At 37.0% G+C, this 25,000-nt stretch overlaps 1 protein-coding gene across 11 annotated transcripts in view; it reads left to right on the top strand.

Annotated features, from left to right (window-relative positions):
• The window catches only part of GANC (glucosidase alpha, neutral C), a 60,328-nt gene extending 39,087 nt beyond the window's left edge, over positions 1 to 21,241 (top strand). For 8 of the 11 annotated variants that reach the window (XM_039888406.1, XM_039888398.1, XM_039888405.1 and 5 more), the window contains 7 exons: positions 3,329 to 3,393; positions 4,814 to 4,890; positions 8,723 to 8,797; positions 11,139 to 11,252; positions 12,475 to 12,587; positions 18,907 to 19,010; positions 19,567 to 19,821. In XM_039888406.1, the coding sequence (XP_039744340.1) occupies positions 3,329 to 3,393; positions 4,814 to 4,890; positions 8,723 to 8,797; positions 11,139 to 11,252; positions 12,475 to 12,587; positions 18,907 to 19,010; positions 19,567 to 19,676 (658 nt within the window). In that variant the 3' untranslated portion in view covers positions 19,677 to 19,821. Of the gene's footprint in view, positions 1 to 3,328; positions 3,394 to 4,813; positions 4,891 to 8,722; positions 8,798 to 11,138; positions 11,253 to 12,474; positions 12,618 to 18,906; positions 19,011 to 19,566 lie in introns of those variants that run through there. The other 3 variants (XR_005658541.1, XM_039888397.1, XM_039888404.1) reach the window with 2 other exon arrangements.
• The last annotated feature ends 3,759 nt before the right edge of the window (positions 21,242 to 25,000 follow it).

Genomic DNA, 25,000 nt, shown 5'->3' with positions numbered 1-25,000 from the left:
CTTCAGCCTTGTTCTTTTTTCTCAGGATGGCTTTGGCAATTCTGGGTCTTTTGTGCTTCCATAAAAATCTGATGATTTTTGTTCTATTTCTTTAAAACATGCCGATGGGATTTTGATGATGATTGCATTAAATCTGTATAATGCTTTAGGTAATGTGGTCATTTTAACTATGTTGATTCTTCTAATCCAAGAATACGTAATATCTTTCCATTTCTTTGTATCTTCTTCGATTTCTTTTAATACGGTCTTGTAGTTTTCATTATATAGATCATTTGTTTTGTTAAATTTATTCCTAGGTATTTTATTCTTTTTGTTGCAATTGCAAAAGGAATTATTTTTCCATTTTTTTTCCTGATGCTTCGTTATTAGAGTATAGGAAAGCTATGGATTTTTGAATGTTGATTTTGTATGCAGAGACTTTACTGTATTTGCTTATTGTTTCTAGTAGTGTTCTTATGGAGTCTTTAGGGTTTTCTATATAGAGAATCATGTCATCTGCAAATAGTGACAGTTTGACTTCTTTGTTTCCTATTTGGATACCTTTAATATCTTTCTCTTTTCTGATTGTACTCGCTAGGACCTCCAATGTTATATTGAATAAGAATGGCAATAGTGGACAGCCTTGCCTTGTTCCTGATCTTAAAGGGAAGGTTTTTAGTTTTCACCATTAAGTATAATGTTAGCTTGTCATATATGGCTTTTATTATGTTAAGGTACTTTCCTTCTATTCTGATTTTGTTAAGTGTTTTGATCATAAATGGATGCTGTATTTGTCAAAGGCTTTTTCTGCATCTATGGATATGATCATATGATTCTTATTTTTTAATTTGTTTATGTGGTGTATCACATTAATTGATTTGCATATATTGAACCATCCCTATGCCTCTGGGATGAAGCCCACTTGATCGTGTATATAATCTTTTTAATATGTTGCTGTATTCGGTTCGCTAGTATCTTATTTAGGATTTTTGCATCTACGTTCATGAGAGATATTGGTCTGCAGTTTTCTTTTTTTGTGTTATCTTTACGTGGTTTTGGTGTCAGAGTAATAGTGGCCTCATAAAATGAATTGAGAAGTATTGCCTCCTCTTCAATTTTTTGGAAGAGTTTGAGAGAATAGGTATTAAATCTTCTTTGAATGTTTGGTAGAATTCACTGGTGAAGCCATCTGGTCCTAGACTTTTACTTTTTGGTAGGTTTTTGATGATTATTTTAATTTCCATATTGCTGATCCATCTATTTAGATTTTCTAGTTCTTCTTGATTCAGTCTAGGAAGGTTGTATTTTTCTAAGTACTGGTCCATTTCTTCTAGGTTATTAATTTTTGTATTATATACTTTTTTATAGTATTCTTGTATGATCCTGTGTATTGCTGCAATATCAGTCATAATTTTCCCTCTTTCATCCCTGATTTTGTTTATTTGTGTCTTTTCTCTTTTTCCTTTAGTGAGTATAGCCAGGGGTTTGTCAATTTTATAACCTTCTCAAAGAACCAGGTCTTTGTTGCATTTTTTCTTTTTTTTTTTTTTTTTGTTGTTTTCAATTTCATTTATTTCTGCTCTAATTTTGATTATTTCTTTCCTTCTGCTGACTTTAGGCTTCATTTGTTCTTCCTTTTCTAGTTTCTTAAGATGAAGTGTTAGGTTGTTTATTTGGGCTCATTCTTGTTTTTGGAGGTAGGCTTGTACTGATATGAACTTTCCTCTTATGACCGCTTTTGCCATGTCTCAAAAGTTTTGATATGTTTTACTATCATTATCATTTGTTTCTATGTATCTTTTGATATCTCTTTTTATTTCTTCTCTGGCCCAGCTATTCTTCAGTAGCATGTTGTTTAATCTCGATGTATTTGTAGTTCTTCTTGATTTCTTTCTGCAGTTGATCTCAAGTTTCAAAGCATTATGATCAGAGAATATGGTTGGTATGACTTCAACCCTCTTTTATTTGTTGAGGCTGTCTCTGTGTCCCAGTAAGTGGTCAATTCTTCGGAATGTTCCATGTGCACTAGAGAAGAATGTATAAGCAGCTGTTTTATGATGGAAGGCTCTGTAAATATCAGTTATGTCCAGTTGGTCTAATGTGTCATTTAAGGATGTTATTTCCTTATTGATTTTCTGTTTGGATGATCTGTCCATATCTGACAGTGGGATATTTAGATCCCCTACTACGATAGTGTTTTGGTCTGTTTCTCTCTTTAGTTCCATTAGTAATTGCTTTACATATTTCGGGGCTCCCTGATTGGGAGCATAGATATTAACAAATGTTATGTCTTCTTGGTGCATGATTCCCTTTATCATTATGAAGTGCCCTTCAGTATCTTTCTTTACCTTTTTTATTTTGAAGTTTATTGCATCTGATATTAGTACCGCTACTCCTGCTTTTCTCTGAATGCCATTTGCTTGAAATATCATTTCCACCCTTTCACTTTGAGTCTGTATTTGTCTTTGGAGCTGAGATGTGTCTCCTGGAGACAGCATATGGTTGGGTTTTGTTTTTTGATCCATTCTGCAACTCTGTGCCTTTTTATTGGTGAGTGCAGTCCATTTACATTTAGGGTGATTTTCCTTGACGATTCTAGACATCAGCCAGCTTTGGAGACCACTGCTTTGTTACCATTCAGCAGGAAAGGGAATATATTATTATGAAGGCTAATGAATAAACTAAAAATAACTTTCTGTTATTAAAATATCTTTTCCTAATGAAATTGAAAAAAATAATTGAACCATGAAGTTAATATTCAGATACATAGATATTGAAAGTTTTACTATTATTATAAGCCCAAATGCCTCCTAGTTATGTACAGCGGTAACAATAAAACAAAAACAAAACCATTCAACAGTTTCTCAACCCTCCAAAAATGTTGCCAGCTTAAAAACAAGAAAAAACAGTTCTTTTCATTTAAATAGGTTATGATTAAGAATTCATGAAAGGCAGTGACAGCATGAAAACATGACACATTTTGTATCATTGTAAAATATGGTTTTACAAACATTTAATTTGTTTTATACAAAACATTTTAGGCATTTGGACTTGCACAAAGCTCTGATTCTACTTGTCAGTAATATTTAGTGTTCAATGATCAGAAGGAAAAATTGCAGATAATAGAATTTTCAGTCTTTCATTGGTAATTGATAGCTCTTTCACATAAGAAAAATACAAGTAATCATAGCAATTGCTCATAAAATCTTGAATCACATGTAAAGAGTCTTGGCTCTTTGTTTTTTTCTAATTTCCTTTGAATGTTATAAAACTGAAAATATAAGTAATTGAATTGTAGTAAAACATCTAATGATGTTGAAGTTAAGATTTTTTTTTTTTCTTTCCTGAGGCCTCTGTGGGTAGAGTTCCCTGATGAATTACAGACTTTTGGTGTAGAAGATGAATATATGCTGGGTGAGCATTTCTTGATTAATTATAGTTGTGATAAATGCTGCAATTATGTTCTTGTTATTACATTTTCTAGTGTAAGAACACTAAAAAATTTCTAATCTTAAGAAAGCGAAAATAAAATAAAATAAATTTTATCAGCAAAATTTTTAGTGTATTAGTGGGATCATAGCTCTATTCTTTTGTCATGTAGCACTTCTCATAATACGTTAACTTCAAATAAATTCATTCTATTTGTGGATACCATTGGGATTTTTGTTCTGGGTTCATTACTAAGCCTGTGATACCACTACAGGGAAGGGAAATAGAAAAAAGTAGACCAAACAAAAACTCAAAAGAGCTTATTTCATATGCAAAAGAGGATTGGGAGTTGGAGGTTGGGAGAGCTCTTCTTTGACTAGGGTTAACCACCAAATCCAGAACATGGAAGTTTATCATCTTGGGAATAGGGCTCAAGAAGTCAGGCTCATCAGAAAATTACCCAAAAGCTGGAACTCTAGAGAATGGAAACCCCAAAATGTAAAATACCTAGCTCTTTAGATCTTCATTCATTTAGTTCTCGTTTAAATAGCTACTTCCTTAGAGAAAATTTTCCTGACCAAAATTGCTTCCCAGTACCTAATTCCACCTACTTTAGTCAAAGTCAGTCTCTCCTATTACATAACTTTCATTTCATTTTATATTTTCGCCTTTTAGGTATTCGTCTTAACTCTAATTAACTTGTAATTACTTATTTAATAATCTGTCTTCACTGACTGTAAACTCTGTGAGGGCAGGGACCTTGTCTGTCTTATTTGCCACTGTATCCCCAGAATTTAACTTAGCACAGTGCCTGGTACTCAGTAGGCACTTTATAAATATTTGTTGATTTAAGGAGTGAATTTATAAATGTATGAATTTTACATATGTTTGGTGCCGAGGTCAAAACAAAATTAATAATTCAGATTGCTTTTAAGAGAATTTTAACCTTCCCAATGATAATTGCCCAAGGAAGAGGATCTGAGTATCCATGCTGACCACACTTGTTAGTAGGCTCACTGTTACTGTCATTTATAGCAAACAATGAAGCACTTCGAGAAGTGCAATGGTGCTTTCAAACTAATGACACAGCAGTTATGCACAAAACTAATGACTAGCAGTTATGCACAAAATGAGACTGTAATAGACTGTGTAAGGGTCTCTTCCTGTAATCCCAATATACCGTAAGTAGTTTAATGATAGGCAATAATACAGTCACTTCTTTGAGCACCTGTTCTCTTTCTAGCAGTGCTTCTCTCTGATGGATCATTGGTTTAACTCACTAAGGTCTCTGTCTTTAAGAAGTTCATAGTCAAGTGGTCTTTAAACCACAAAAGCACTCCATTAAAAGGAAAAAATGTTTTCTGACCTCTAATAATGATATTCTTTATTTCTTCTTCATTTTCAGGAAGTGCTTTATTGGTTCATCCAGTCACAGAGCCAAAAGCCACTGTGGTTGATGTATTTCTGCCAGGATCAAATGAGGTAAGAGTGAATGATTAACAGTCGCATATCTTATATGTCTCACATCTCATCTCTCATTCTGATAAATTAGCCCCTGTTAGGAAGTAGATTTCTTCATCATGCAGTTGTGAAGACAGCCTAAATGATTATAGCAATGAAAGATTCTTGTAAGTCGTGACCACTGTCCTCAGAGGTCAAGAAACTTAATAGAAGTGTGGCAGAAATATGAATAGGTGACGACACCAAGGAGGATCAGAATGATTTTTTATCTTCACACTTTGGCTTGTGTAAGTGACTCCTTGTAAACACGTTGAGGTTTTGGGTAGGAGGAAATCTTTAATCTATTATTAAGTATCAAACTCTTAGGAGAAATATAAGTATAAAGACACTTTGTGTTTCAAATCTGGCTCTATCTAATTCCTGAGCTTTCGATACCAAAAACTGGTGTCCAGATACTCACCAAACTGGATAAAAGTAACAACAGTGACTTCCCTTTGTGCCCCTCCCGCCTTTCTCTGCTCTTTCATTGGTTATCGTCATTGATTATTGTCACTATGTAAAATATCATCCTGGATTTGCTGGAGCCCATGGCGCTGAATCCAGGCAGGGCACTGGGAAGAGGTGGGAATAACCCATGGGCTGCAGAGCAGACAGCCATGGGTGTTAAGAGCATCAGTCTCCAGATAGATATATCCAAAGGGGTCACGAGAAGAGACAGAGCAGAAACTTGGGGCACCAGACCAAGGAAAGAGGGTATGGAATGAAGAGCAGGATGGAGGCAGATCTTGGAGAGACTCCTTAACCACTGAAACATCACCAGAGGCTTCAGCAGGCAGGGGAAAGAGCCATGAATGATACTGAACTGATGTGGAAACTGCTATTGCAAGATATTCTAGGACTGTCAAGTGGTGAGGTAACTGAGCCAGGCCATGCTCTCTGCTCAGTTTGTCAAGTGCCAGTTCATCCAATGCCAGTTCTCCCTGCAACCAGCTTTACATGTTTGGTTATTGTATTGGTTTCTTGAGGCTACTGTAACAAATTACCACAAACTTGGTAGCTTAAAATAACAAATATTTATTCTTGGGAGTGGTTCCATAGTGTAGTGGTTAGCACGTCTGCTTTAGTCTTAGGTTCGTGCCTCAGGTGAAGCCACGGACTATACCCCGGGTGTGCCAGGCCCTGGGTGCGCCAGGCCCCCCAGGTGCGCCAGGCCCTCCAAGTGCACCGGGGGCACCAGGTCCTGGGTGCACGAAACAAGCGTGTGGGAGGAGACGCCCTGCCTTCAGAGATCCAGTTCTTAAGGGGAAACAGCAACGTCCATAGAATTGGGAGAGGTGGGAAGTGGCAGTGGGGGGGGGGCAAGTACCTGAAGAGCGGGGAAAGAATTTATTCTCTCACAATACCGGATGCTTGAAGTCAAAATCAAATTTGGGGCAGAGTTAGTTCCTTCTGGAGGCTCTAAAGGAGAATTTCATAGCTCTCTCCTAGCTTCTTGTGGCTGCCCACGATTCTTGGTGTTCCTTGGCTTAATGCTGCATTACTTCAATGTATGCTTCCCATCTTCACAGTGCCTTCTGTTTGTCTGTGTCTCCTCTTCCTTCTGTATCTTAAAAGGACATGTGTGAAGATGTTTAGGGCCCACCTCAATAATCCCACGTAACCTCCTTATCGCAGGATCCTTAATTTAGTCAAATCTGTTACTACAGAGGGTAATAGTCACTCCTTTCAGGAATTAGGAAGTGAATATATATTTTTGAGGGGCCACCAATCAGCCCACTGCAGTTGTCATTACTGATATGACAATAGCCAGGCTTTTCTCCAGAATGTTCACAAATTATGTTCTTTCCCCTTGGTTTCTCCAGTGATTTTCGGTTTTAAAAGTGAGGGCTCTTTACAAAGATTCTGCTGCTGAGTAGAAACCTGAGAAAAAAGTCAAATACAACAATAGCTAAATAAGTTGTCCTGTCAAGCATTTCTGCTAAGAATGTCTCAAGTTCATTCTAACAAAGCATAAGCTCCCATTAAGAGGGACAAGCTCACTTTCTGACTTAGCCATAAATTTTTATTAATGACCTATCATCATTGCAAGTACATCGTTGTGGCTATATAGTATATTCCTTTAGCACTATTTTCCCACCAGAGCATTGTGTAATTATTTCTCTTGCTTACATCTTCCCAAAGCTTGGGTAGAAGGAGCCAAGCTGTTTCTTGCCAGACATTTACCTCACTGGTTAGCTATTACCATATCACACTGTGTGCAGGGGCTATCAGAAATCCCTCACTGTCATTTTCTCTATTCCCTGTCCTTCAAATCTTTTCTTAAATGTGTCCTCAGCCTTCTTTAAGATTACAAACCACTCCTACTGCTCCTGTCCAGCCCTCCTTCAATTCTTTATTTCTCTCCATAGAACATGTCACCTTTTAACATTCTATATATTTACTTACATCTTTTGTTTATTATCTGTTTCTCCCATTAGAATGTTAGCTTCTTGAAGGTGGCGATGTTTATCTGTTAGGTTCACTGCTGTATCCCCAGCATCTAGATGAGTACCTGGCACATAGTAGGCCTTCAATAAGTATTTGCTGGGTGAAGAGCTTGGTGATTGAGCTCTAGGTCTGATCTACATGATATTGTATACCAGTTATACCCTTTTTTGTCACGCTATATGGCACCAGAGCACATATCCTATACTTCTCATTCTAATTAGTTCTCGAAATGGTAGCTAGGTAATCCTCAAATCTTGTTTGAATCAGTTTTTTGTTTTTTTTTTACCTTTCACTCCCACCAGCTATTTATCTAAAGCTACTGGAATTCAGCAAAGAAAGACATTATAAGAAAAGAAAGCTAAGACAATATCCCTCGTAAACACCGACATAGAAATCCTTTACAAAACATTAGCAAATTAAATCCAGGCTAGGATAATGCATCATGAGGAGGTGGGACTGGTCCTGTTGAATTAAGAGTTCACTGTAACTAACCATAGTCAAGTCACAGCTCACTCACATTCACAGCAGGACAGTGACAGATGCAACAGCCCAGCTGTATAAAGGATGTGGTAATCCCAGCAGGTAAATTTATGAAATAGACTCTGTGGCCACCAGAAATTATACCGGGCTAGAAGAGAGAAAAAGTGATTTTTGTTTTTGTGCTGTTCCTGATAGTATCTTAAGGATTTATCCCATCAAATTACTTAGTAGGACATTTTTGGTACTTCAGCAACTAAACCACCTTGACGAGAATCTCAAATAAGAGTTTGAACCCCACCCCTGAATTGTATTCTGTAAAAAAATGATCCTATAGTAGTAATCCAAGTTATAATTTGTTTTTCTCCAAGATCTGTTTCCTTCTGTGACACTTTCCTTTTCTCCTGCCTCATTTGAAATTTATTTGTTCACAGTGTGCTTTTCTTCTTTGTTGTTGTTTTCTTCTCTTTTTCATCATCTTTTTTACTAATAGATGCATTAAGTTTTTATAAGCCAACTGGACTGTAAAACTCATGAGATCCAGAACTATGTCTTTCTGTTCACTCATGTGTACCTAGCAAAGCTGGGTACATGGTAGGCTATTTAATAAATAACTTTCGGATGGATGGGTGAGGGATGGATGGATGGATAGATGGATAGATGGATGATGGATGGACAGACAAAGAGTAGCATTAATTCGTCTACAGTAGTGGGTTAGTCCTTTGGGATCTTAAAAGTCCTTCCTAACTTCTGCTGAAATTTTTTTTTTTAATTATACTTTAGCTTTCTAGTTATTTGTAATCAAGACAAATGGTTGTTTCACTGAATAATGAAATTGTGAACAGAGTTTCTCATATATTCTTTTTCATCAGTGTCCGTTCCTTTTCAGGTCTGGTATGACTCTAAGACATTTGCTCATTGGGAAGGAGCATGTACTGTGAAGATCCCAGTAGCCTTGGACACTGTAAGTTATTTTCAGACTGTTATTTTCCATATTGTGTTATACTAGTCTGCTTGGACTGCCATAACAAAGTACTATTGACTGGATGGCTTAAACAACAGAAATTTATTTTCTCACAGTTCTGGAGGCTAGAGTCCTAGAGTATTTTGCCATCCAGTTCAGTTCCTGGTGAGGACTGTCTTCTTGGCCTGTAGACAGCCACCTTCTTGTGTTTTCATATGGCAGAGAGGGGGAGTGAGTTATCAGATCAGGGCCCCACTTTTATGACCTCACTTAACCTTAATTACTTCTGTAAAGGCCCTATCTCCAAATACAGTCACATTAGAGGTGGGGGCTTCAACATGTGAATTTGGAGGGACACGAACATTCAGTCCATAACGTGCCCACATAGAACCAAGGACATTAGTGTCTTGTATAATAAGATGTACATATAGAGACAGAGAGTAGATTAGTGGTTGCCTAGAGCCTGGGGAGGGAAAGGGTTTGGGGAGCAATGGGGAATGACTGCTAATGGGCACTGAGATTCTTTTGGGGGTGATGAAAATGTTTTTAAATTGTGGTATGGTTGCATGACTTTGAATAAACTAAAAACTACTTAACCGTATACTTTAAATGGATGAACTGTATGGCATGTGAATTATATCAATAAAGCTGTTTAAATGTAAGAAAAAAGAGTATAAAAATAACATGTACTCTAATTTCACAGTATGAAACATCAAGGACAAACACTCTTCCCCATATATTTACATTTGTATGTCTAAGAAAAACAATAACACTGAAAACAGAGAGTAAACATGGTGGTCACCACACATGCCATCAGAATGTCCTTCTATGGCAACAGTCACCAACATTTTTGGCACCAAAGACTGGGGCTCCTGTGAGAATCTAATGCCTGATTATCTAAAGTGGAGCTAGCTATGGGGAGCAGCTGCAAATACAGATGAAGCTTCACTCACTCTTTGCTGCTCCTGTCCTGTTGTGCCGCCTGGTTCCTAACAGGCCATAGACCAGTACTGGTCCGCAGCCCGGGGGTTGGGGACCCCAGTTCTACAGGACCAAGTAGAAACATGAGTTTTAAATTACAACCTTGGACCTCTAGGCCCAAGGGAATGCTATCAGTTACGATATTAGAATTGAAGCAGCCCACTCAGACTGAAGTTCTGAAAGGACTTTGGCTCCTGCAGCTGAATCACAGCCACTACCACAAGCTCAAAGTAGTGTGATGGTTAATAAATAGATATTGATATTATTTTTTTAATAGCAGCAATATGAACTCCATTAGAAATAAAATTATCTCAGATGTCAACTTTCAGATATAGAAGAGATCTTAACATTCATCTCCTCTAATTCCACATGCTTGGCAGGTGAAGAAACGGGTTCAGAGAAGCTAAATTACTTGTCCAGAGTTGTGACTAGATTGTGACAGAACTGAAACAAGTCCCCAAGTCAGCTAGACTCCCATATCAGAGCCATACTAACTTACTACCTCATTCTTTAAGGAGAAAAAAGAGATTGGCTGGTGAAGGTAGGGAGATAGATGTGCTTTACTTCTTGCTGCCAATTATGAGTCAAACAGAGGGTGGACATCTTAACTACTATACCTTACTCCAACTTCATTTATATTCTTCTACTCTTCCTATTTATACTTTACTCACTGTACAAGCCCTCATATGATCTCAGGAGCTTCCTTACAGAGGATTGTACTGGAAGGCAGAAAACCTATTGGGCTTTCCTTACTGGAACACCATTCCCAAAGGATGTCACCATAGGTATGGGTCATGCCTATAGCCCTGTTGCTAAAGTCACTTAAAGTACCTTTGGTGGCTTCTATAACAGAAGTTTCACAAATTTACCCTCAGATTTGAGATATTCATCCTGGTGATCCGGGGAAGCAGGGAGCAAAAAGGCTATAGGTTGCAATGAGTAAGGACAAAAATTATCTCCCCTAAACCAAGAAACTACCATCTTTTATTTTTTACCATATATATCTGGGCCTGCTTACACCGAAAAATTCACTCTTTAGCAGGTTCTAGAAATAGACATCTTTATTACATGGATAGGAATATTTTAAATACAAAATAGGAAAGATTACTTATAGGATAAGCAGACTATAGAATAAATTGATGAAGGGTGAGAAGTTCCTCTAATAATTAAAAAATTGACCATTTTTTTGTGTTTGAGCTCTTTTAATGCCAAGGCCATCTCTCTGTACCCACAAATTTATTTTACTTTTGAGTCTACACTTGTAAAGAATGTGAGTCTTATACAATGAAATATTTTAAAATTCTGCTTTGAAATTGCCTTGGATGAATACTCCTTCCCTGAGAGTGTTGCTCTGTTATAGATACCAGTGTTCCAACGAGGTGGGAGTATAGTACCAATAAAGACAACTATAGGAAAATCCACGGGCTGGATGACTGATTTCCCGTATGGACTCCGGGTGGCTCTAAGCACTGAGGTATTTGGGAAATGTTACCTTTACACATCTCATTGTTACTACTCTGTCTTTTTACAGTGGTAGCCTTTTGAGTGTGTGACACTCTGCAAAAGTGGTGAACCCCATCTATGGGATAAGTGCTTCTGTTGTTTATTTAGAAACCAGAGTTTTGAATAATTTCTGAATCATTGTCCAACTTGTCTGACTTTGTTTTTAAGGAACTCTGAGAGCTAGAAATGATAAAAATTTCTTCTTTGGGGCACCATGACCCTTGGTACTCTGCAACTTGGCATTGATTACCACTAGACTGAAAGGTCAGTGGGATGTAGGCAGCCTGCCACATGGATTAGCCCTGAAACTCAGCCTCCTGTAAACTGATATCAGTATTTATGCAACATTTCAGGACACCACCCCCACACAATGACTTCTGTTCTCATCAGATGGCTTAAATAACTAAAATCTCCTTGGGTAAAACCTGGAAGAATCCAGAATTGATCTGTCCTTTTGAGCCAAATGATGCCTATAGCAGATTTCTTTTCTATCCATTTCCCCAAGTATGAAACACAAATTCTCACTCTTATACAAATATTATAAAATAATTAAGCTTTCTTTTTCTTATATACTCCTTTTCCATCTGTTTCACTTAGACATGTTTTCTTGAGCCAAATTATGGGCCTCAGACCCATGAGAGGCCACAGAACAAATACAAGAGACTTGAGATCCATAGCACATCAAGCATTGTCAATAACAGTAAACTGCCATATGGAGTGCTGTGACATTGTTTGACATGCAAAAGCAGTCCTCCTACTAGAAAAAGTAGGAACTAGATACTGTTATCTAAGTGGTGGGTCTTCTAAAAATAATTGATTGCATCTATTATATACTATTTTTTTTTTTTAACTTCAGTTTCATTCTATGAACTATTTGTGACCTGTTGTCATATTCGAGGATAGCATTTTCAGGGAAGCCACCTATGCTACTGACTAGACTTCATAGTTTAAATTTCTTTCAACAAGGCCTAACTCTTTATGCTCCTCTTGTGTGATTTCTTTATCATATTATTTTACTAATGGGTATTGAACATTTGTATGATGCTTAAATTGGTACCACTTGAATATTAAACTTTTGTTCAACATAACTTTTCACAAATTTTATAATCTTTTATTTCCCTTTAGGGGGGTGACATTCTTTTCCTAGAAAGCTATTATATAAGCACATTTTCTATCTGTGATTTACTCTCCAGGGTTCTGCTGTGGGTGAATTCTATCTCGACGATGGCCATTCATTTCAATACCTCCACCAGAAGCAATTCTTGCACAGGAAGTTTTCTTTTCGTTCAGGTGTTTTGATCAACAGGTATTGACAGCTAAAAATCTGTTTTCTTAGGTAAATTATGGTATCCTTTGCTATCTTCAAATGCACAGCTCATATTTTAAGGTTCTATTTAAAGAAGTTAATGATGAAGGTCATTTATAGTGTTTTTCTTTATTTTTAGTTTCATTAAGGTATAATTGACCTTAAAGCTATAATTGTAACATATTTAAAGTGTACAATATGATGATATGATATATGTATACATTGTGATAGGATTCCCACCATTGAGTTAATTAATACATTCATCACCTCACATATTTACTTTTTCTTTTTCAACTACAGTTGACATTCAATATTATTTTATATTAGTTTCAGCTGTACAGCGTCATGGTTAGACATTTATATAATTTACAAAGTGAAACCCCCAATTACTCTAGTACCTACCTGGTACTATATATACATGGTTATTACGATATTATTGACTATATTCCTTATGCTATACTTTACATCCCCATGACTATTTTATAACTGTTAATTTGTACTTCTTATACGTTTTTCTTTTTTGGTGTGAGAACACTTACATTCTACTCTCTTGGCAAATTTCAATTATACAATACAGAATTATCAAGTATAGTCACCATATTATACACTAGATCCTCAGAACTTATTCATCTTATAACTGAAAGTTTGTAGCCTTTTGCCAGCCTCTCCCTATTTCCTCCCCTAACACGCCCGCCCCCAGCAATCACTATTCTACTGTTTCTATTAGTTCAACTTAAAAAAAAAAAAAAACATTCCACATATAATGATACCATGCAGTATTTGTCTTTCTCTGTCTGTCTTATTTCACTTAGCATAATGCCCTCCAGGTTTATCAGGTTGTCACAAATGGCAGGATATTAAGGCTGAATAATATTCTATTGTGTGTGTGTGTGCACGCACGTGTGTGTGTGTGTATGTACGTATGTATGCATGTATGTATAAACCACATCTTCTTTATCCATTCATCCATTGACAGACACTTAGATTATTTCCATACCTTGGCTATTGTGAATAATAATGTGATGAACATGGGGTGCAGATATCTCTTCATAGTAGTTTTGAGTACTATAGCTTTGTAATACAGTTTGAAATCAGGAATTATAATGCCTCCAGCTTTGTTCTTCTTTCTCAAGATTGCTTTGGTTATTTAGGGTCTTTTATACTTTCATATGAATTTTAGGATTGTTTTTCAATTTCTGTGGAAAATAACATTGGAATTTTGATAGGAATTGCACTGAATCTGTATATTGCTTTTGATAGTATGGATATTGTAACAATATTATTTCTTCCAACCATGAATGCAGAATATCTTTTTATTTGTTTGAGTCTTCTTCAATTTTTTCATCAATATCTTATAGTTTTCAGTGTATAGGTTTTTCACTTCCTGGGGTAAATTTATTCCTGAGTATTCTTTTTGGTGCTATTGTAAATAGGATTGTTTTCTTAATTTCTCTTTCCAATAGTTTGTTGTTAGGGAAACACAATTGATTTTTGTATGTTGATTGTGTATCCCTCAACTATACTAAATTTTTTAAATTTGACTAACAGTTTTTGGTAGAGTCTTTAGGGTTTTCTATGTGCAGTATCATATCACCTGCAAATAGACAGTTTTACTTTTCCCTTTCTGATTTGGATGCCTTTTATTTCTTTTCTTTCTTCTTTTTCCCCTAATTGCTTTGGCTAGGATGCCCAGTACTATGCTGAATAAAATGGCAAGAGTGGGCATCCTTGTCTTGTTCCCAGTTTTAGGGAAAAAGTTTTCAGCTTTTCACCTTTGAGTATGTTAGCTGTGGGCTTGTCATATATGGCCTTTATTATGTTGAGATGTGTTCCTTCTATATTCAATTTGTTGAGAGTTTTTATCATGAAGGGATGTTGAATTTTCTTAAAAGCTTTTTCTGCATCTATTGAGTTGACATATGATTTTTAAATAAATATATTGGGGTAACATTAGTTAATAACATATGAGTTTTAGGTATACAAGATCATATGATTTTTATCCTTTTGTTAATGTGGTATATCACATTTATTGATTTGTTACGTTGAACCATCTCTGCATCCCAAGGGTAATTCCACTTGATCGTGGTGTATGACCCTTTGAATGGACTGTTGAATTCAGTTTGCTAATATTTTATTGAGGATTTTCACATCTGTGTTCATAAAAAATGTTAGCCAGTAATTTTCTTTTTTTGTAGTGTCCTTGCTAGCATTGGTATCAGAGTAATGCTGGCCTCATAAAATGAGTTTGAAAGTAGCCCCTCCTCTTCTATTATGCATTTTTTTTGCAGGGGGAGGCGAGGGTTGAAAAGGATTCTTTAAAGTTTGGTTGAATTCACCAGTGAAGCCATCTGGTCCTGGACTTTTCTTTGTCGGAAGGTCTTTGATTACTGATTCAATCTTTTTACTAGTAATTTGTTCAGATTTTCTATTTCTTCTTGATTCAGCATTGGTAGGTTATATGTTTCTAAGAAATTTACCCATTTCTCCTAGCTTATCCAATTAGTTGGCGTATGTTTGTTCGCAAGTAATTTCTTATGAGCCTTAGTATTTCTGTGGTACAAAATGCAATGTCTCTTTTCATTTCTGATTTTGAGCTCTCTCTTTTTTTCTTGGTGAGTCTAGCTAAAGGCTTGTCTATTTTATCTTTTCTTAAAAAAAACAGCTTTCAGTTTCGTTGATCTTTCCTATTGTCTTTTTAGTCTCTATTTCATTTATTTCCACTGTCTCTATTTCCATTTATCTCCTCTATTTCATTTATTTCTGATTTTTGTTATTTCCTTCATCCTACTAATTTTGGACCTTAGTTTGTTCTTTTTCTAGTTCCTTGAGGTGTGAAGTTAGGTTGTTTATTGGAGATCTTTTTTTTTTTTCTTAACATAGGCATTTATTGCTATATAAATGTCCCTCTTAGAACTGTTTTGCTGTACCCTGTAAGTTTTAGTCGATAGTGTTTCCATTTCCATTTGTCTCAAGATATTTTATTTCTCTTTTGATTTCTTTGACCCATTGGTTGTTCAGGAGCATGTTATTTTATCTCTACATATTTGTGAATTTTCCAGTTTTCTTCTCGTAATTGATTTTTGCTATCATACAATTATGGTCAGAAAAGATGCTTGATATAACTTCAGTCTTCTGAAATTTGTTAAGACTTGTTTTGTGGCCTAACATATGATCTGTCCTGGAGAATGTTCCATGTGTGCTTGACAAGAGTATATATTCTACTGCTCTTGAATAGAATGTTTTGTATCTGTTAGGTCCATCTGGTGTGACATGTAGTTTAAGTCCTTGTTGATTTTCTGTCTGGATGATCTATTCATTGTTGAAAGCAGGATATTGAAGTCTCCTACTATTATTCTATTGCTGTCTTTTTCTCCCTTCAGATCTGTTAATAGTTCTTTTATATATATAGGTGCCCTGATGTTGGGTGCCTAAGTATTTATAAATGTTATATCTTCTTAATGAATTGATCTCTTTTATCATTATATAATGATCTTCATTGTCTCTTGTTACAGTCTTTGGCATAAAGTTTGTTTTGTCTGATGTAGATATCTTTTGGTTAAATATCTTTTGGTTAAATGCTTTCTTTTGGTTAAATATCTTTTTTCCTCCCTTCACTTTCAATGTGTGTGTGCCCTTGAAGTTACAGTGAATTACTTATAGGCAGTTTATAGTTGGGTCTTGTTTTTTAGCCATTCAGCAACTCTATCTCTTTTGATTGGAGAATTTAGTCTAAATGCATTTAAAATAATTATTGATAGGTGTGGACTTACCTTTGCCATTTTGTTAATTGTTTTCTAGCTATTTTGTAGTTCCTTCCTTTTTCTCTTCCTTTATAATTTGATGATTTTCTATGGTGATATACTTTGATTCCTTTCTCTTTATCTTTCATGTATTTACTATAAGTTTTGGCTTTTTGGTTACCATGAAGCTTATATAAAACATTTTTTAGTTATCACAGTCTATTTTAAGCTGATAACGTAATTTTAAATATATAACAAAAGCTCTACATTTTTACACTCTCCTCCCCACATTTTATGTTTTTTATGTCACAATTTAGATCTTTTTATATTGTGTATCCATTAACAAATTATTATAGTTATAATTATTTTTAATACTTTTGTATTTTAACCTTTATACAAGAGTTATGTGATTTACCCACCACCATTAGTGTTCTGGATTTAACTATATATTTATCTTTACCAGTGAGTTTAATACTTATATATATTTTCATGTTACTAATTAGCATCTTTTTATTTCAGCTTATGAACTCCCTTTAACATTTCTTGTAAGGCTGGCCTAGTGGTGATGAATTCCTTTAGCTTTTGTTTGTATGGAAAACTTTTTTATCTCTCCTTCAATTCCGAACGACTTTGCCAAGTAGAGTATTCTTAGTTGGCAGTTGTTTATTTGAATATATCATCCTTCTCCCTTCTGGCCTTCAGGGTCTTTGCTTATAATCTAATGGGGGTAGGCTTGCACATAAAAAGGTACTTTTCATTTTCTGCTTTTAAGATTCTCTCTTTAACTTTTGACAACTTAATTATAATTGATCTTGGTGTGGATTCTTTAGATGCATCTCTTTTGGTACTCATTGGGCTTCCTGGTCCAGATGTCTGTTACTTTCTCCAAGTTATGGAAGTTTTCAGCGATTATTTCTTTAAATAAGCTTTCTGCCCCTTTCTTTTCTCTTTTCCTTCTGGGACCACCATACTGCATCTATTGGTCCGCTTCGTGGTGTCCCATAAGTCTCTTAAGCTATCTTCATTCTTTTTCACTCTTTTTTTCTTTTTGGCTCCTTTGATTGGATGAATTCCACTACCTTTGAGTTCACTGATCCTTTCCTCCACTTGATCTAATCTGATGTCAAAACCTTTTATTGAATTCTTTGGTTCAGTTATTGTATTCTTCAGCTCTGTGGTTTCTGTTTGGTACTTTTTTATATTTTCTATCACTTTGTTAAAATTCTCACTTTGTTCATACACGGCTCTCTGACCTTGGTGAGTATTTCTATGACCATTATTTTGAACTCTCTATCATCTAAATAACTTATCTCCATTTCATTAAGGTTAGTTTTTATAGACTAATCATTTTATTTTGTTAGGAACATATTCCCTTCTTTCTTCATTTTCTTTGACTCTCTGTGCTGATTTCTGCACAATGGATAAAACAACCACCTTTTCTAGTCTTGACAGATTCATCTCATGAAGGAGATGAACTTCATCAATCAGCCTGGCCTGAGTTCTTGGTTGCTTCTCAAACCTTTGTGATTATCTGAGTTGCCATTTTTGTTTTTAAGTAGCTGCCAGTAGTCGAGGGTATGCGAAGACCCATCAGTGTCCCAAAAGAGGAGACTTAAGTCAGCACCTAGATACAAGATGATTAGAAATTGGACCACCAGGCAGTAGCTGCTAAAGTTTGTGGTCAAACACCTTCCAGAGAGAAACTGAAAAATGGGTATTTTGCCTATTCCCTCTGTGCTGAGCCTTGTGGAGATAGCTGTAGCACACCCATTAACAATTACTACTTTGTTTGCTATAACCTTGTGCGACTCATGAACACAAACCCTGTTGGCTATCAGTGCTAGGTAATTTGGGGGCCTATTCCTTGGGTCTTAAAAGTTGGGGTGCAAACCCTTCAAGATTCATGGAGAAGCTGGGAGTGGGGGGGTTCCCTCCCAATTGTATGGCACTGTGCTGGGGATGGGAATTATGGAGACAGTGTGTCTCAGCCTTTCCTACCTGTTTTGATGTGGGTATTTTTTAGTCACCATATGTGTAGGAGTCAGTCAGCTAGTTTCTGGATTTCTCTCAGAGGGAATTGCTCCATGTTTAGCTTTACATTTTTCATCCATGGAAGGAGGGAAATTCAGAAGCCTCGTATATGTCACCATCTTGGTCTAGAGTCCCCTGGAGTATTTTTCCAATCACTCCATGAACTTCTCTTCTTTATTATCTCCATCTTTCTTTCCTTCTTTCCCAAAAAAATTAAAAAAGAATTCAATGTAAGTTCCCATTAGTCCCATTTATTCATCCATTCAACAATTTATTAAGCATCTGTCCAAGTCACATTTGTGACTTCAGTGTCCTTAGCTGATTTCTCTCCAAATGGCTTGTTAAAAAGGAGAGACTGGTTTGGTTACTGGTTAGCTAGCCCTCAGCATATTTCTGTCTCCTTACCCTAGTAAATATGACAACTATATGGTTCAGACATCTACAGGAAAAGAAGGGAGGAGAAATAACAAGGCTAGGGATGTTGACCTAGTAACCAGTCCAAACGCCTGTTTCTCTCCTTTTCCTAATGCCATTTTTCTTTATTTCAGTTGTGCCAATGAGAGGGGTCATTATCTCAGCAAGTGTGTGGTGGAGCAGATCTTGGTCCTAGGCCTCAAGAAGCAGCCATCTTTGGTGACCACTCATTCATCTGGTGAGGAAACAGGGCCATTTGTTTTTTGTAAACATGGAAATATCTGCAGTAAAGATTATGATTAGTCATAAAACTGACATAATGAGCTTAGCCAAGTGGACTTTGCACTTTCTGGTAGAGGTCATATATACTAGTATCCAGAGGGAGCAAACCTATCTTGCTTCTCTTCATCAACATCACCGACTCTCTGCTCACTGCAAGCTGTTATTATTTTTCTAAGAGAAATTATTTGGGGCTTGAAATAATATTGTGACTTCTCTGAATATTTTTCAAACTGCAGATGCCTGAAGCCCTGCTCATGTTTATGGAGTTTCTTAAAGGGCATAGGATGAGATATTTCCTTTCTTGGACAAATCACTTTGTTCCTTACAGTTTCTTTTCAGTCTTGCATTGGAGTGTTTTAAAAATTCATGGCAGTTCATTAGTGACAGTAAAATTCTCCTAAGTAGGGTATAATAAAGTTTTATGACAGAGTCAGAAATATTTCAGATATAAAGAATAAAGTTTTCTCTCCTAGAATTCATCAAACTTTCTCTTTTGTTGTCTTGACATTTAGATGATAAAGAGCAGCCTGTGGCTTTTACATATTGTGCCGAAACATCCACCCTGAGCCTAGAGAAGCTTTCACTGAACATTGGCACTGACTGGAAGGTCTACATTAAATGACAGAGAAGAGTGTCTGCTGACAAGCTCAAGGAGCAGCCTGCACCTTTCAACCTTTCCCTTGGTCTTTTTTGGGAGTTGTGCTGCATACTAATTGACTTCTCTGGCTCAGAATAATCTTTCATTAGTCCTCAGTTTATTAATGAACAATAGATTTCAGATTTTACATTTTTACATGTATTAGTAATACTCTTTGTGCCAAACACCACCTCCTCTAGATGCAGGGAACCCTGAGACATTTATAGAGTTCATGTTTCTTCCATTGCTTTTTGGGCCATGGCCCTTTGGTAAGCACTGTGACCCATTGAGTGGCTTCTCTCTGAGCACAGCTGGGTGCGTTTGTTTTATGTGAGATTTGGGCCAAGCCCACCTTGTGTGGCCCATTTGTGGAAGCTTACCTCAGGCCATGCAGCAGAGTCACTCTGGCTACAGCAGCTGAGCTGCTCGAGGCTATCTCCAGATGGACAGCAGCCTCTGGTACTCCCCATAGTTATCTTTTACCCCCTTGAGTGTGGGCAGAACAACCCTTTTCTGCTTGCACTGCATACATTGCAGCAACAGGGAGTTATTCTCCCCTAGAGATTGACTCAGGAGTACAAAGGAGTCTTTTCCCTGTCATGCTTTTGGGTTCCAAAATTCCAAATTAATCTTCTTAAAATTCTAATTTTTAATCTTAATTGTTATTAAATACTACTAACCAAAGAATATTTATAACATGAGTAAGCCATAATTAGTAATAATAAAATAAATATCCATGTCCCCACTACTGAACTTCAGAAATAGAACACAGAACTCGGAAGAGGGTGAGGCAAGTAAGGCACTTGTCTTGGGCACAGAATTTAAAGGAGTGGCAAAAAAAACACTGTTACCAAAATAAATCATATTTTAAAATATCAAAATTAATGCAAAACATTCATGATTAACAAAATATCAAATTATTAAATACTGACAGGATCGGTATTACTGAGTTCTCCTTTTACTTCTGGCTCCAGTACAGCCTGGCATGGGATAGAACTTTACAACATACCCATTCCTCAGGATGCTGTCTGCTCTGGAGACCCCAGTGACTCCTTGCTGTCTGTCACAGCAGTTGGGGGAGCCTCCTGAACTCAGCATGGCTCAAAATGCACATTTACTTATCAGGCTTTCTTTACTTAGCAACTTGCCAACGGCCACCCTGTGCCTTCTGGTCCCTGGGCCCCAATATCAACTCCTATCCCTCTACCTGTGCAAATCTTACCAGGCCCAATTCAAATTTCACTTTTCTAACTTTAAGCCTTTCTAACTATCCTAACTCCCCCGTTTCCCTGACCCATGAGCAGTGATTTTCCCCCTTCTGAAATGCTGCCCCATTTATAATATGTATTCTATTTAGCATTCTCAGGGATGATTCCGTAATATTTCAGGTTCGTCTGTCTCATTCCACTACTAAGATTGTGTGTTCCTCAAGGGCTTGTTATATTTGTCTTATATCTGCCAGAGCACCATTATACTTGGCTTTCAGTAACTATTGGCTGTAATTGGTTAACTGATGGATTTGATTGATTAAAAAGTGAGAATTGAATGTATTTGTTTCTGATTTACTTTTCTGACATAAGACTCTTCCCTCCAGAGGTACTAAACATTGTACATTTCCTCATAGACACATTTCATTGTATCAGTTGAGATTTGAGCTTTGCACCATACATAAACTCACAAAGACATATGCAGATTCTTTGCTCCTAAATCTCTAAGAAGAAGCCTACATTAGCTGAAGTTGTATTTCCCAGCTTCAAATTTCCCTTGCCAGCCTACAGTTAAGACTTAACCTGAAAACTAGGTGCTCTTGCTTAATAAAAATGTGGGTTTCAATAGTATTTAAAGCTAAATAATGATAGGCAGCAGAAATAATCAAAAAACATAAATATCTGGAGCTTAATAGCTATTAGCTCACAATTGACCATCCTGCCTAAAAAGCCTTCTTAGTAATGGAATTTTTATTGCAATATCAAGCATTCCATTCTGGTTTTAAGATTTCCACTTACCAAACCCTTGAACTGCCCTGTATAATTCTGGGGGGAGAGGGGACACTCTAGACTAACTTCTCAGCCCAGGGAATGGAAAGCCATCAGCAGCTTCACAGGAAACAGATTACCTTATTAACAACAGACAAAAGGACCATATAACTAGCATTCTAGGAGAAATAAAGGAGACATTGGTATCTGATATCAGATCTGCCTGTCCTATGACCACCCTTTCTAAAGACTGCAATGCCACAACAAGGCCAGCCAGAATTAGCTGCTTCTTGGCAGTTGTTTCCAGCAGAGCTGATGGTGTTGGATTCCTCTCCAATCAGAGCTAGGGGAAGGGAAGCCCTGACTACTTATACACAAAGATCCAGAGATCTTATGCCTAATTCATGTTATTGGCGTCTTTATCATATATGTACTCCTTTACTGGAAATCAGGAGAGCCAGGGACTAGTTTGGTTCTTCAGTGATCTTGACCATGTCGTTTACTCTCTCTAGTCCTTGCCTTCCTCATGTGTTAAAGAAAAGAGAAAATATCTAAAATTCTCCGAGTTTTCCATGACTTAACTATAAAAATACAGCAGATATACTGAGTTTCTTCAGTTGTAAAATGGGATTTATCAAACCTGCAGAGTTGGTTTAAAATATTCTATGTGTGTAGAAAGGAAAAAATAGTAACTTTGGACAAACCTGGTAGATACCACCTTAGCCAAGTGATCAAAATTGACATCACCTGTGATAAAACACATCAATATCACGTTACCCCCAGAAATCATTTAATGAGGACACATCATCTCTGTGATATTCTTCCCCCAAACCCATAACCTCAGTCTAATCATGTGAGAAACATCAGACAAACTCAAGAGACATTCTCCAACATACCTGACATACTCTTCAAAAATGCCAAGATCATGAGAGATGAAGACTGGAACTGTCAGACAGTGAAGGACACTAAGGAGACATGACAATTAAATGCAATGCAGGATCCTGGATCGGACCCTGTAACAGAAGCATAAAATAATAATACTGGTAACACTGAAGAAATCAAAATATGTCATAGTTTAGTTAATAGTGTCATACCAATAATCTCTTAGTTTTGATCACTGTACCGTGGTTATATAAGGCATAAACATTAGTGGAAGCTGGATGAAGGGTGTACTATCTTTGCAACTCTTTTGTAAATCTAAAATTACTTTAAAATTTAAAATGTTTTAAACTGTTTGAAGTGGCTAGTGTACAGTAGGCACTTAATGAATCGTGGATATTATAAGCAAATACATTGCTTCCAACAGTGTCCAATCAAAGACTGGTGGAAAAGACAGAGATACAGAGCCATTAACGTGTCTTGTTGCAACAGAAACCATTCCAGCCATAGAAGTTGCATGTCCTTCGCTGAAATATGTTATAAAAACTAGTTCTTTATGAAGGAAAGGCTACTGGGAATTGAAATGTGCAGCTGTTTATATGCTCATTATCTCTTTGTTCTTGATCTCAGATTGCATTTCTCCCTGATAGAATGCATTTCTACAGCTGGGCAGCTGAATAAACCTTGAGTTTGGACCTGCTAATCTGAGAGGGGGTTTTATCCACAGCAATTGGTAGAGCAAAATAAATAGCACTTTGCACTCTGTGTTTGATATTCCCAGCTTGCTATGACAAGAGGTTCATCTCTGTCATGCACACAGCTTAGTTACTAACAGATGGAGCTGGCTTAGACAGCTGAGAAAAGAAAGGTCAGCATGTGTGTAGCCCAGAGACAGCTCCTCCTCCAAGGGCAAATCAGCCAAGAAACTTTGACCGCTTTGCCAAAGCAATAAGGAGTGTAAGAAATATCCCCTCACATAGGGAAATTTCTTTCAGCAGATACACAACACACATTTATCAACAAACAGCCTTCTATATGCTTAACCCTGAGGGTGGAATGGGGACCCAGTTCCCAACTTCACGGAATTTACAGTCCTGTAGGCAGACAGGAAGCTCAATAAACAGAAACAATAAAATGTGAGTCAGTGCTATGAATTTCAAGGTGGGACAGATAGAGAGTACTGGGCTGGAGTTCGAATATGATGGTAGGGGAAGCAAACTCCCTCCTTTGCTTACCATGCCATTGGTGAGTTTGAGGGAGGCAGGCAGACTTTAGAGGCTCTTTTAGTGCAGGCAAATAGACGTGCCTCTGAATGGAAATGTTGTGATCACAAGTCCTAGGCAGATTGCACCTATCCCAGTGCTATACACTTGGATGAACTTCAGTAAATGCTCACAGAGTGAGTGTTGATTTGCACCAGTGGAGTGAATATCTCTGAACCTGATCTAACCCCAAAGTAATATTAAATTCATGCCACCTCTAACAACAATATTTATGGAGTACTTAAAACAATCCTGGAACTATTTTCAATGTTTACATAAATTAGTTTAATTTTTACAATTCAATAACATAATAACTATATTATATCCATGTTATAAGTGAGAAAACTGAGACATAGGAAGAGAGGAAAAAGTCACTCACCTAAAGTTACACAGGCACAGCCAGTGAGCAGCAGGCCTAGACTGTGAACTTAGGCAGTCTTCAGAGGCTGCCCTCCTCTCTCTGTCTCTCCAAGTGTAGTAGTAAAAGATCCTTGGGCATTTCCTTAGAGAAGCAAGAGGTTAGGCTGATGGTTCCTACAAGCTGCAACTCCAGACACAGGGACCCTCAAAGCGGCAACTCCAAGGATGCAGAGACTGGTAGTACCCCCTATTTCAGCTGTCACTTCCCACTTTCTCTCATAGCCTCTGATCTTGGGCTGATGATACTGGTCGCATTGGTAGAAGACAAGGTGGAGGCTTGGGAGGCACTTTCATTCTCCAGAGCTCCTTGTGCTCTCATCTAAAAGGCCTGAAACCAACTTTTGATATGACATCATGGGACTTGACGGCCAACCTGGTTCAGTATCCAATTCCATCTCGGACTCAGATGCCTAATGTGGCATGCCTGAATAAACTGTGTTCAAGTGCGTACCTTATAGCAGATTTGGAAGAGATAAGAGGTGGCTAAGTATGGTGGGCAAGAAGAGACAGGGATTTCCTCAACTGAGGGCTCTGCTGAGTGGCATTTTCTATAGTTCCGCCAAACACTGACACCAGAACAGTCGAGAAGAGATGCCAAATTCAATTTAAATGTTCTGATATCCTAGAGTTTTAGAAAGTAAAAATCATGTTCTCAAACTTGCCTAGAATATTCTCTTATAAATTCAGTATCTCACATTCACTCTTGCTAGCTTTTTTCAATATGATTTTGCGTTAATTTTGTGGCCAGTAGTTTGGTAGTCTGTATAACTGC

The sequence above is a fragment of the Pteropus medius genome, unplaced genomic scaffold (genome assembly GCF_902729225.1).
Source record: "Pteropus medius unplaced genomic scaffold, Ma_sr-lr_union100, whole genome shotgun sequence".
In the NCBI taxonomy this organism is placed as follows: domain Eukaryota; kingdom Metazoa; phylum Chordata; class Mammalia; order Chiroptera; family Pteropodidae; genus Pteropus; species Pteropus medius.
This window is presented reverse-complemented; position numbering and strand designations above follow the sequence as displayed.